Raw genomic sequence first — 12,387 nt, 5'->3', positions numbered from 1 at the left:
ATTTATAATATTGATGTGATTTTTATTAATGAGCATTGATATGGGGAGTATTAAAGGCCTCCATGTGTGTTGGCGGTCAAAGTCTAAATGGGTCAACTCGATCAGGCTAACCAAGATGAGAAAGGTGGTCATTCGGTTTGGATAAACTAAGATGACTCTTTGCCTTTCTCCGATCCGTCCTACCAATCGGATGATCAACTCTATTTGGCCCCACCGTCTTAATGTCTATCGCATCTCCGCTCGGCCTATCCAATTGTAGCAAAGATGATATATTAACATTAAGAATGCCCTTCAAAGGTACACCCGATTATTCCAGTTGGTTCGTCCAACTCTAGGGGCTCAACTCTCCCGACAACCTACTCAGCTTTGTCAGTTCCATTCAATTCCTCCAATCAATCCGCCCGACTCCAGGAACATTGGTCCCAGGTAACCTACGCCGCTCAGTTCCACTCTGTTCCTCTGTCTAACTCCAAGGGATCAGCTCTCCCGACAACCTGCTCCGCTTAGTCAGTTCCAATCGATTACTCCAATCGATCTACCTGACTCCACAAACTCAGCTCCCCCAACAATCTTCTCTGCTCAGTCAGTTCCACTCAGTTCTCTCCAGTCATTCCGCCTGACTCCAAGGGCTCAAGTCCCCTAACATACTGCTTCGCTCGATCAGATCCAGTCGCCTGACTCCTCCAATCGATCTACTAGACACCCTACTCAGCTTCATTATTCTGACACACTCATGCCATTCGAGTCAATTCATCTCTTTAGCCCAACTAACCATGAGCTTATACCAGCACTTGGATTGACAGAACAAATGGGGTGGCGCATGAGGTAGTATGATTATACAGATATAGGATATAAGTGATGTGATTGTACTATATAGCATAGATATAGTGATATAATGTTTTTCTACTATGACATGACATCCAATTAATAAAGAAAGAGATATTATCTCTCCTTTAGTAGTATTATAAAGGAACCATCCCGCGGACAAAGATACACCTACCCATTCGTACACACAAATATTCACCTTTCCTCTATTGCTCATCTTCTCTTTTTCTCCGCCGTCGGAAACTGATTTAAACATCGGAGTGACTGAACTAAGGCATCTCGTGGCTTCCATTATAACACTCTTTCTTTCTTCTTCTCTTAGAGCATCCGCAACGCCGCGTTAAAGCGGCGTTATTACGTCACTATAGCTTTGATGCGGCGTTGCAGAACGTCGCGTTAAAATTAATCGCTTGAACGCATTCAAGCTTCATGGGGTGGCCCAGGGCTGGCCCACCCCATGTTATAAATATAATTTTAAAATTTTATTTATTAAATAATTTATAAATTATAAAATTAAAAAAGGTAATAACGGTTAGTCTAGCCCACCCATGTTATATATATAATTTTAAAATTTTATTTATTAAAAAATTTATAAATTATAAAATTAAAAAGGTAATAACGGTTAGTTTTTTAACGGCTAGTTAACGGCTAGTTCAAAATTTCATCTATAAATATCCATCAATATTTACACATATTTTCATTCCAACTCACTACTCTTTCAATTCTACTCTCTAAATTCTCTCTCCATCTATTTTTTCAAGTTCCTACCATCTTATTTTTTATCCGAAATGGATGAAAATAATAGGGCATTTTTTTTTCAAATTTCTTGAATTCTACAAACAACTCGCAAGAATATTCATCTTCTCAAAATCCACAAATTCCACTAAATTATCAATACTCACATTCATTTCCCAATATGTCGTTTCCTCCACAAAATCTTCAAAATTTCCAAGGTTTTGGAAATTCTATGAATCATCTGAATTATGCCCCTCGAGGTCCATATCAACCGCTTCCAGCTGAATATTGGCAAAACATGAGTCATCCGTATTTCATGCCGTCGGTTGTTCATGGATATGGTACCCCACTCACAACTGGTATGTCTTTTACTTCTTCGATGTCGAATGAACCTGCACCTCCGACTTTTGTCCCGGAGACTCAACTTTCCGACCGTGAATCCCCAATAGAGGTGGTCAATTTAGAAAAGACGGTTTCAAATGCTGAGGGTACAAGAAAGCGTTCAAGTTGGACATAGGTTGAAGACGAGGTCTTAGCGAGAAGTTTTGTCACTATCAGTGATGATCCAATAATCGACAATGATCAAAAGGCGGATGCTTTTTGGGGACGGGTTGCAAGCTACTACAATGAGAATCTTCCCCTACGTTCAAACACCAAAAGTGCAAATGTTATACGGTCACATTGGCACAATACAATCCAAAATAAGGTATATCGATTCAACGCAAATTACAATAGTGTTTATAGTTCATATCGAAGTGGTCACAGTGATGAAGATATATTGAGGTTTGCGTACGAAATATATCGATCCGAAGACAATGGTGTTGCATTCAATCTCGAACATGTGTGGAGAATTGCCAAAGATCGTCCAATGTTGCTCCATAGTTCACTGATCACTTTGTGGTCACAAAGAAGACGAGGACCTCAGAGTCGGGAGCAAGCAATACCTCCTCCAACCAAGATGTGAGTATAGACCTTGATTATGAAGATACTCGTCCAATGGGACAAAAGACAGCAAAAAGAAAGGAAAAAGATAAAGAAAAATCGACCATGGAGGATCTGACAGTAAAATACAACAATATTATCACAAAGTTCACTGATTACGCAAGCGTGAAGAAGTCCGAAGTCAATTTGAAACAAAAACAACTCGACGTAGAGGAGATTAAGGCAAAAGCTGCATTGTCCAAATCTGAAGCTAAAAATCGTCGCTTGAAGTTGAAGGAGTACGAAATATTGAACAAAGACACCTCGCAGATGACAAAGGAGCAGCTTATCATACATGAATGCCTATGCCAGGATATTAGGTTGAGATGGAATATCTAAATTGTTTACTAAACGTTCATTTTCTAGTATTATTATATTTTCGAGTGATTGTAATTTTTAATTATTGTATTTCTCATTTCGATTAATGTAAGTTTTAATTATTATAATTTTGCTAAATAGTCGTTATAAACAAGCCTTAGAAACTAGTTGTTACAACTAGCCGTTGGAAACTAGATATTGCAAACTAGGCGTTACAAACTTACTGTTGCAAACTAACTGTTGCAAATTAGCCGTTGCAAACTAGCCGTTGCAAATTTACCGTTGCAAACTTACCGTTGGAAACTTACCATTACAAACTTACCATTGCAAACTAACTGTTGCAAACTAGTCGTTGCAAACTAGTCGTTGCATGAGAAAAACAATATATATAGACACATTATGCTACAAGATTTTCATTCTACTATCATACCATTTCTCAAACACATATACTAAAACGTGTTTCCTCCAATATGCCTCATTCTATAGGAATTTCTAGCTCAAGTTCCAGCTTGACAAGCGAAGACGAAGTCCATATTGAAATCGATGAGCAAGCTTATGATCCGGGTGAAGAATTGATGTTATTGGTTCTTCAACAACACCAACAACTTATAGAAGCATATCAGAGGAGGGACATGTGCAGAAGAAGGTTCGTCCAAAGAAATCGTGAAGCCAGGCATGAGAGGCTCGTCAATGATTATTTCTCTATAACCCCGGTGTATCATGATGAAATATTTCAAAGACGATTTCGAATGCGAAGAGAGTTATTCCTCTGCACAGTGAATGCATTAGAGAATCATTCAACATTTTTTCAACATAGGGACGATGTTGTACGAAGAAAAAGGTTGTCACCACTACAAAAATGCACCACCGCGATTTGTCAACTTGCTTACGGAGTCCCTGCCGATCATCTTGACGAGTACCTACGTATGAGTGAATCAACTACCATCAGGTGCCTTTTCAAATTTTGCGAATACGTGGTTGAAATATTTGGTGATAGGTACTTGAAAAGGCCAAATGCTGATGATGTTCAATGTCTTCTTCAAATGCATGATGAGAGACATGACTTCCCTGGCATGTTAGGTAGTCTTGATTGTATGCACTGGAAATGGAAAAATTGTCCAGTTGCTTGGAAATGTCAATTTACAAGGGGACATGAGTCACCAACAATCGTATTTGAAGCGGTCGTGTCTCATGACTTATGGATATGACATGCATTTTTTGGGGTCGCCGGTTCACGTAATGATATTAACGTGTTATATGAATCTCCCATATTCAACAACGTCTTGCAAGGAAATATGTCGGAGATTAATTTCACGGTGAACGACACTGCATATACGGACGACTATTATCTAACAGATGGAATATATCCCGAGTGTGCTACTTTTGTTAAGACTTTTCCTTGCCCGGAGGATCCCAAGAGAAAGTTGTTTAAGGAAAGACAGGAGTCTGCAAGAAAAGATGTTGAACGGGCATTTGGGGTGCTCCAATCTCGATGGGCAATTGTCAGAGGTTTAGCTCGTTATTGGTATAGGAAAAAGTTTAAACAAATCATGTTAGCATGCATTATTTTGCATAATATGATTGTTGAGGATGAGGGAGGTCACGTGACAAATTGATACAACGATGAAGGTGACGAACCCGCACAACCTATCCATGGCTTAAACCGAGGATTTCAGGATTATCTTCGAACAAATTCTGAGCTACATGACACTCAAGTTCATCACCAACTTCGCGCCGACTTAGTTGAGCATATCTGGGGGCAATACAACAACAATCCATGAATTAGTATTTCATATATTATTTTTAATTTCATAATTGTATGGTTTATTTAAGTGATTGTTACATTTCAATTTCAAAATTACATGGTAATTTAAAATAAATGTTGTTTTCCCAGCTTTGTAAATTTAGCCGCTCAGTTATAATTTCATTTTCTCAACGTTATAATTTTAGGTGCTCAGTTGTAATTTCGTTTTCCAACTTTATAATTTCATTTTCGTAACATTGTAATTTCGTTTTCTCACAACCATCTATTTTATTTAATAAATATATTTTAAAAATTAATATTATTTTTGAAAAATAATAAAATTATATTTTTAAAAGTAATATTATTATTAAAAATAACAATAATAATTTAAATATTTTAAAACATATTTCAAATATATTTATTTAATATGATATAATTTTAAGATAGTTGAGTGGATTGTTGGACCCATAAATAATGAGTGTTAATGTTAAAAGGGATATGGGTGAAAGAAAGATGTTATTATAAAGAGTATGTGGAAGTGCGCCTAATGTTTTTTGATGAGGTGATGGATGTTATAACATTATAGTATTAGAGCATCCACATTGGTGGGTGTTGTAATACCCACCATCTCATCAGAAAGTGTGGGACCCACATGCCACATATACATCATATTAAAACATCCATTCTCTCACATTCATTTTAACAACCACCTTCATTATTTGTGGGATCCGTTGTCCATTCATCTTTATTTTTATTATAATTTCAATTATATTTACACAATTTAAATAATTATTATTTAAAATAATTAATAATATTATTTTAAAATATATTATTTATGTAAAATTAAAATATATTTATTTAAAATTAAAATAAATAATAATATTAATAATTTTATTTAAAATTAAAATATTAATATAAAATTGAAATGAAGGAGTACAACATAAAAAAAAATTACACTTGCATAAACTTAAAATACAATACTTTCAAGGATTATTGTTGTATTGTGACCAAATATGTTCAACTAAATCTGCACGAAGTTGGTGATGCACATGATTGTCACGTAGTTCGGAATTTGTCCGCAGATAATCATGAAATCCTCTATTTGAATCTTGGATATGTTGTGCGGGTTCATCACCTTCATCATTGTTGTACCAATTTGTCACCTGCTCCCCCTCATCTTCAACAATCATATTGTGCAAAATAATGCATGTTAACATAATATGTTTTAACTTTTTTCTGTACCAATAACGAGCTGGACCTTTGACAATTGCCCATCGAGCTTGGAGCACCCCAAATGCTCGTTCAACATCTTTTCTTGCAGCCTCTTGTCTTTCCTTAAACAACCTCCTCTTGGGATCTTCTGGACAAGGAAAAGCCTTCACGAAAGTAGCCCATTCCGGATATATTCCATCTGTTAGATAATATCCCTTTGTATATTGAGTCCCGTTGACCGTGAAATTAATCTCCGGAGCATTTCCTTGCAAGACGTTATTGAATATGGGAGATTCGTACAACACATTAATATCATTACGTGAACCTGCGACACCAAAGAATGCATGTCATATCCACAAGTCTTGAGACGCGACCGCTTCAAGCATGATTGATGGTGATCCATGACCTCTTGTAAACTGACCTTTCCAAGCAACTGGACAATTTTTCCATTCCCAATGCATGCAATCCAGGCTGCCCAACATTCTAAGGAAGTCGTGTCTCTCATTATGCATTTGAAGAAGACGTTGAACATCATCAGCATTCGGTCTTCTCAAGTATCGATCACCAAATAGCTCAACCACATAATCACAGAACTTGAACAGACACTTGATGGCGGTTGATTCACCCATGCATAGGTACTCATCAAGATGGTCGGCTGGAACTCCATAAGACAATTGGCGAATCGCAGCTATACATTTTTGTAGTGGTGACAAGTCTTTTCTTCTCGTAGCATCATCCCTTTGCTGAAAATAGGAAGAATGACTTTCAAGTGCATTAACTATGCGACAAAATAAATCTCTTCACATGCGAAATCGTCTTCGAAATATTTGATCTGGATACACCGGGTTTGTGGAGAAATAATCATTGAAGAGCCTCACTTGTCCGGCTTCACGATTTCTTTGGATGAACCTTCTTCTTCGCCACATCTCGTTATTACTTTGATATGCTTCAACTATTTGTTGACTTTGTTGAAGTATCAATGACATTAGCTCATTCCCCGGATCATAACCTTCGTCGCCAACTTCAACTTGGACTTCGTTTTCACTTGTCGAGTCAGAGCTGGTTCTACTTGAAGATTGAGATATTTTGGAGGAAACTAATGCAAGTCTATGTTTAGAATAAGAATTGTAGAGCACAAGGTGTCTATTTATTTTTTTCTTGTCAACGGATATATTCCAACGGCTATTTTCTATTAATCTAATTGTACACATATTCCAACGGCTATCTTACTAAAATAATTCTCATTAATTAATTAATTTAAAAAATATTCAACGGATACTTGTTTGGGTGGGTCACCCAATTTATTTATTTATTCATGGATGACTAAAATATTTGGTTCATTGAAAATTGTAATAATAAAAAATTAGACTTAGTGATCAGTACAATAATTGAAAGTTACATTAATTGAAAAGTACAATAATCGAAAATTACCTTAATTGAAAATACAATAATTGAACATTACAATAAATGAAAATTACATATTCCATCTCCCCTTAATCTCTTGGCATAGATGTTCATGGATGATTAATTGCTCCTCTGTCATTTGCGAAGTGTCCTTTGAAAGGATTGCATATTCTTTTAATTGAACTTTGGCTAAGGCAGCTTTTGCTTTCATCTTGGCATAGTTTGCTTTCATCTCCTCAACTTTGAGTTGTTGTTTTTTCATTTCAACTTCAGTCATTTTTATGCTTGTATACTCAGTAAACTTTGCAAACATATTGTCCAAATTTGTTGTCATACCTTCAATGTCTGATTTCATTTTGCCTTTCCCCTTTCTTTTTGCTGCCTTCTGACCCATTGGACGAGTTTCTTCTTCATTTAGGTCTACATGCTGACCCATTGGACGAGTTTCTTCTTCATCTAGGTCTACATGTAGACTCGCATCTTGGTTAGATGAGGTATTGCTTACCCCCGACTCCGAGGTCCTTGCCTTCTTCGTGCCAACAAGGTGATCAACGGACTATGGAGTAAAGCTTGGACGATCTTTTATGATTCTCCATATATGCTCGAGATTAAATGCAATGCCATTATTTTCCTCGCGATACTTTTCATATGCAAGCCGTAATATGTCCTCATCACTGTGGCCGCTACGATACACACTATAAACACTATTGTAATTTGCGTTGAAGCGATATACCTTTTTTTGTATGGTATTGTGCCAGTGCGATCGTATGACACTAGCAATTCTATTTGGTGTACTTGGAGGATGATTCTCATTGTAGTAGCTTGCAATACGTCCCCAGAAAGCATCCACCTTTTGATCATTGCCGATTATTGGATCATCACTACTAGTAACAAGCGATCTTGCTAAAACCTCATCTTCAACCTTACTCCATGTTGACCGCTTTCTTCTACCTGCAGTGTCGGAATCCACCTTCTCCAAATTTACGAGCTCAATTGGGGTTTCACGGTCAGACAATTGAGTCTCTGGAACAAAAGTCGGACTAAACGGCTCATTTTCCGCCGGAGATGTAAAAGGCATACCGGTTGCATGTGGAATAGATGGATAATTTTGTGGATATGGATTATACGAATAATTTGGTGGATATGAACCGTATGGATTTGGTGGATATGGATTATGTGGATAATTTGGTGGATATGGAAAAAATGGGTAATTTGATGGATTTTGTGAATTTTGAGGAGAAGGATTTTTTTCTGGCAAATTTTGGTAATTCACAAAATTTCTAAAAAATTCTCGATTATTTTCATCCATTTTGGAGGAAAATAAGAGAAGAATTTTAGAGTGATTTAGGTGTTGAAAGATTGAAATAAGGTAATGAGTATTTATAGATGAAATTTTATATTTTTTAAAAAAATTATCCGTTGAAATTTGAAATAGCCGTTGAAAATAAAAAACTATCCATTGCGTTGCCGTTGTTTCCCAACGTCTAATTGATTTTTTAAATTTTTTTAATAGATTATATATATTGTAGAATAAGTTTATGGTGGACCATAGAGATAATAAGTTTGTGGTGGGCCATAGGGATTTTTTTTATTTTCTTCAACGTTATTTCCTCTCTCTAAAATGTTTGTGGTGTGCCATAGGTATTAAAAAAAAAAAAAAAGACATTGAACGCGTTCAATGAATTGAACACGTTCATGCCTTTGTGTGGGCTCAACCCAATTAATTCTTGCGCTACACTGATTTTAACATTCATTGAACGTTATAACAGTCCATAAATATACCAATACAGGTGCTCTAATGGATACCCTAGGATCGACAAGTATCCTAGACGACCTCCGGATGATTGGTGACAGTTAACATAGAAAATAACTTACAGGTTACTTATCCATTGACTATCTCAACTAGGAACAAACATAACTCATGAATAATATATAATTTTTATTTATAAATATTAATGAACTATATATATATAAGTTTATTAAACGAGTTTGACTTTGTTAATTTTTTTTATTGAATGAATCTAAATAAATTCTTATTAAACTGAAGAACAAACTTGTTTGCGAAGTAATTACCAAGTCATGAAGTAATTAACGAACCAAACGCCAACTGACCAATTCAAACAGACACGAGTCCCCTTCCTTCCGCTCCTTGCGCCAATTTTGCAGCAGTCAACCCCGCCGGTCTCTCCCCCTTTCCGACCTCCTCACTCACATGCCCGGTCTCCGCCATCCCTTGCACACTGCTAACGTTGCCAAAGATCAATAGAAACACTCCCACGAAGGCGGCCAAGAACGCTGCAGCGAAAGTGGGTTTGATGTTCCCGGGCGAGGAGGTTCCGACGGCGAACCCCACGCACTCGCCGGCCGCGCACAACCACGCCAGCCACATGGCGAAGGCCCCCTCTTTGCCCGATGGCGAGCAGTCCACCAGCAGTGCCTTCTCCGACGCATGTAGCACTCCGTTGGCCGCGCTTTGCAGGAGACCCACCACGATTATGTTGGCGTGCGCCCAGTTCTGATCCTTGAAGTAGAAGGCGAGCCCCGACGTGAGCGCCGCCATAAAGAAACCGAGGAGTTGCATGCGCACCGAGTCGGCCCGGATGGAGAGCTGCAGCGGATGCAACAGGGGAAGCGCCACCAATGGGAAGGTGAAGTAGATGAGCCAGAGGAAGAGAAAAATCAGGGGCCGGATACAGAGGTCGCCGATGATGTAGAGCGTGCCTCCGGCGAAGATGCACATGCACGCGAACGAGGAGAAGAATGAGGCCGCGAGGGCGGCGACGGCGTGCGGGTACTTGAACACGGCGAGAACGTGAGCGGATTTTTCCAGATACGTCGGAGCGGATAGCAAACTCGCTCCGGGCCGGATTGAGAGAGCGGCGTGGGCGACGCCGGTGAGCCACTGGAGGCCGCTGAAGATGAAGACCACCCACAAGCTCGTGAGCTGATCGGTGCGGCGGAGCATATGGTACGTGAAGGCGGCGATGACGGCGGCGCCGAGCGAGCCGACAGCGGTCCCATGCGAGGAAAGGAAGCTACCGACGTGAGGGGAGCGGCGCGTGGTGCCGATTCTGAGGCCTCTGACCATAAGGGCGAGGTGGCGAACGTGGGCGGCGGAGCCGACCACGCTGGAGAAGGCGATGACGGCGATGAAGACTGGGAAGAGCCAGTTGGTGTTGAAGAAGCCGGTGAGGAGGCAGCAGAGGGCGCCACCCACGATGGTGCCAATGAGTATCACCGGCTGGTGATCGCCGTGGTCAAGGTGGTGCGCTATGAACGTGAAAACAGGGACGGCGACCGCGATGCCGGCGGCCCATGAGATCGTGGTCCACTGCAGCGGAGAAAATTCGGAATCGCCGATCACGATCGAGTGGGAGACGATCCTTTGATATCTGCACTCAAACAAGAGTCATTTTTGTCGATCACGATCTCTAAATCGAAGAAATTGCATAGATGCGCGAGGAACTCACAGGAACATCTCCGTCTGAGAGCACCGCACGCCTCTTTCCGTGAAGCCCGGCGAGGAAGGCAGGGCCGTGGACGCCGGCCAAGCTCGCTGAGTGATCATGAGAGGGAAGAGCACCGGCAGGAGGAACGCCTGAACGAAGTACGAGCTGAAGCTGAACAGGTGCCAGACTGCGAGCTCCAGCGCCGCCGGCGGGTGCGGCGCGTCGGCCGGCACGACGGCCAGAACATTCTCCGCCGCGGCCTTCGCCGGCGGCCGCTGCATCTCTGAGCTCTTGCTCTCGTCCTCCTCTACGATGAGCTCTGCCAGCATATTGCTGCGGGGCGTGGCCGTGGACTCGTCGCGCCCGTCGTGGGCGCTCGGCGTCTCAGCCATGGCTGCAGCGGTGGGTTGTCGAAGGTGGATTTAAGGCGAGGAGGCCGAGCCGCTGAGGTGCGGGTCTTGTGGTGTGGAATTTCCGAGGTCGCCACAAGCTTAGTTTGCGTCGACGGAGGCATCTCCGATTATACTAGTGGACCAAGCGTACGCCATTTCGTAAGCTGGTGACCAAAAGATTTCGAAGCCTGCAGTTCAATTTTGTCGTTTCTGATGTTTTTTTTTTATATTCTATTCAATGCTTACATGTCATCCCACTTTTCGAACCTTCCGACGAATTACTCTGGATATGAATGGGAAATGCTCTGATCGAATTGCCGTAACGATGACTCTTTTTGGACTCACGCCCACCCTGCTTCGTGCTCGTCAAAAACAATGGCATCATTTAAAAAAAAAAAACAAAAACAAAAACAAAAACAAAAACAAAATCAAAACATAACAAAAATAAAAATAAAAATAGAACACCTCAAATTTTATAAATCATGAAAAAGACGTTTTCGTTTTAAAAGAATATATCATCGGAAATTATTTAAATTTTATCAAAATAATTTTAAATTAAACAAAATTACTTTAAAATAATTATAAAAACTACTAATACTATAAATATTTGCTGCAGTCATCAAAATAACTTTAAATTAATTAAAATTATTTTAAAATAGTTATAGAATATACTAAATAGATATTACAATACTATAATAATATTATAGCACTAACTATATAATAGTTTCTAACAATTAATCATAACGGTTACCATTGTAGCAATTATTCAGTAGATTCTACTTGTAGTAATTATTGATAGTTACTATAACAATATTAAAATAAAAGATATTTTGAAAATAAAATATTTCAGACATCTTTTTAGTTTTTTTTTCTTAAGAAAAGTTAGTTTCTTTTAATTTGAAATGTCATTTTGATTTTTATAAAAATATGTTATTCTAAAACTGTTGTAATAATTATACTAGTGTAACCATTTTCTCATGAATAACATAATAGAAGATGGTTTGTAAGCTATTCCACAATAGAATTGTTGAGATCATGGGAGTTTGTGAAGCGGATTGTCTAAATCATGCGTCTTCTGATTTATTCTAATGACTAATAAAATAAATTATAAAATCAAATTGATCATCAGTTCGAAGAATTAATATTTAATGTCAATTAAGAAAAGTCCAATCTATTTCTCCTCAAGTTATAGCACCCAAATACAATGGGACCTCGCACTCGATAAGTGCGAGATCATCAAAGGTGTTTTACCATCAAGAACTCATTCTCTCAATTTGTTCAACTCGCCCAATTCAATTTTGGCCTATTTGACCAACTCGGCTTACTT

General features: G+C 39.1%; 3 protein-coding genes and 1 pseudogene across 3 annotated transcripts; 1 reads left to right on the top strand and 3 right to left on the bottom strand.

The window, feature by feature from the left end:
• Positions 1-1,741: 1,741 nt before the first annotated feature.
• LOC122010802 lies at positions 1,742-2,524 on the top strand. The gene is made up of 2 exons (XM_042567275.1): positions 1,742-2,032; positions 2,078-2,524. The coding sequence occupies exons 1-2, from the start codon at positions 1,742-1,744 to the stop codon at positions 2,522-2,524; spliced, it is 738 nt and encodes a 245-aa protein (XP_042423209.1).
• A 3,062-nt stretch (positions 2,525-5,586) lies between these two features.
• Positions 5,587-6,621, bottom strand: LOC122010800 (annotated as a pseudogene).
• Positions 6,622-7,775: 1,154 nt separating this feature from the next.
• LOC122010799 (glutathione S-transferase T3-like) lies at positions 7,776-8,297 on the bottom strand. Its single transcript, XM_042567274.1, has one exon. It carries the CDS (start codon positions 8,295-8,297, stop codon positions 7,776-7,778), a length of 522 nt encoding a protein of 173 aa, XP_042423208.1.
• A 993-nt stretch (positions 8,298-9,290) lies between these two features.
• Positions 9,291-11,042, bottom strand: LOC122011998. The gene is made up of 2 exons (XM_042568443.1): positions 10,690-11,042; positions 9,291-10,611 (listed from the first exon to the last, which is right to left on the bottom strand). The coding sequence occupies exons 1-2, from the start codon at positions 10,995-10,997 to the stop codon at positions 9,336-9,338; spliced, it is 1,584 nt and encodes a 527-aa protein (XP_042424377.1). The 5' UTR covers positions 10,998-11,042; the 3' UTR covers positions 9,291-9,335.
• Positions 11,043-12,387: the final 1,345 nt, after the last annotated feature.

This window comes from Zingiber officinale, chromosome 8A (genome assembly GCF_018446385.1).
Source record: "Zingiber officinale cultivar Zhangliang chromosome 8A, Zo_v1.1, whole genome shotgun sequence".
NCBI classification, from domain to species: Eukaryota; Viridiplantae; Streptophyta; class Magnoliopsida; order Zingiberales; family Zingiberaceae; genus Zingiber; species Zingiber officinale.
Note: the sequence above shows the minus strand (reverse complement) of the source record. Positions and strands in the feature narration are given on the sequence as shown.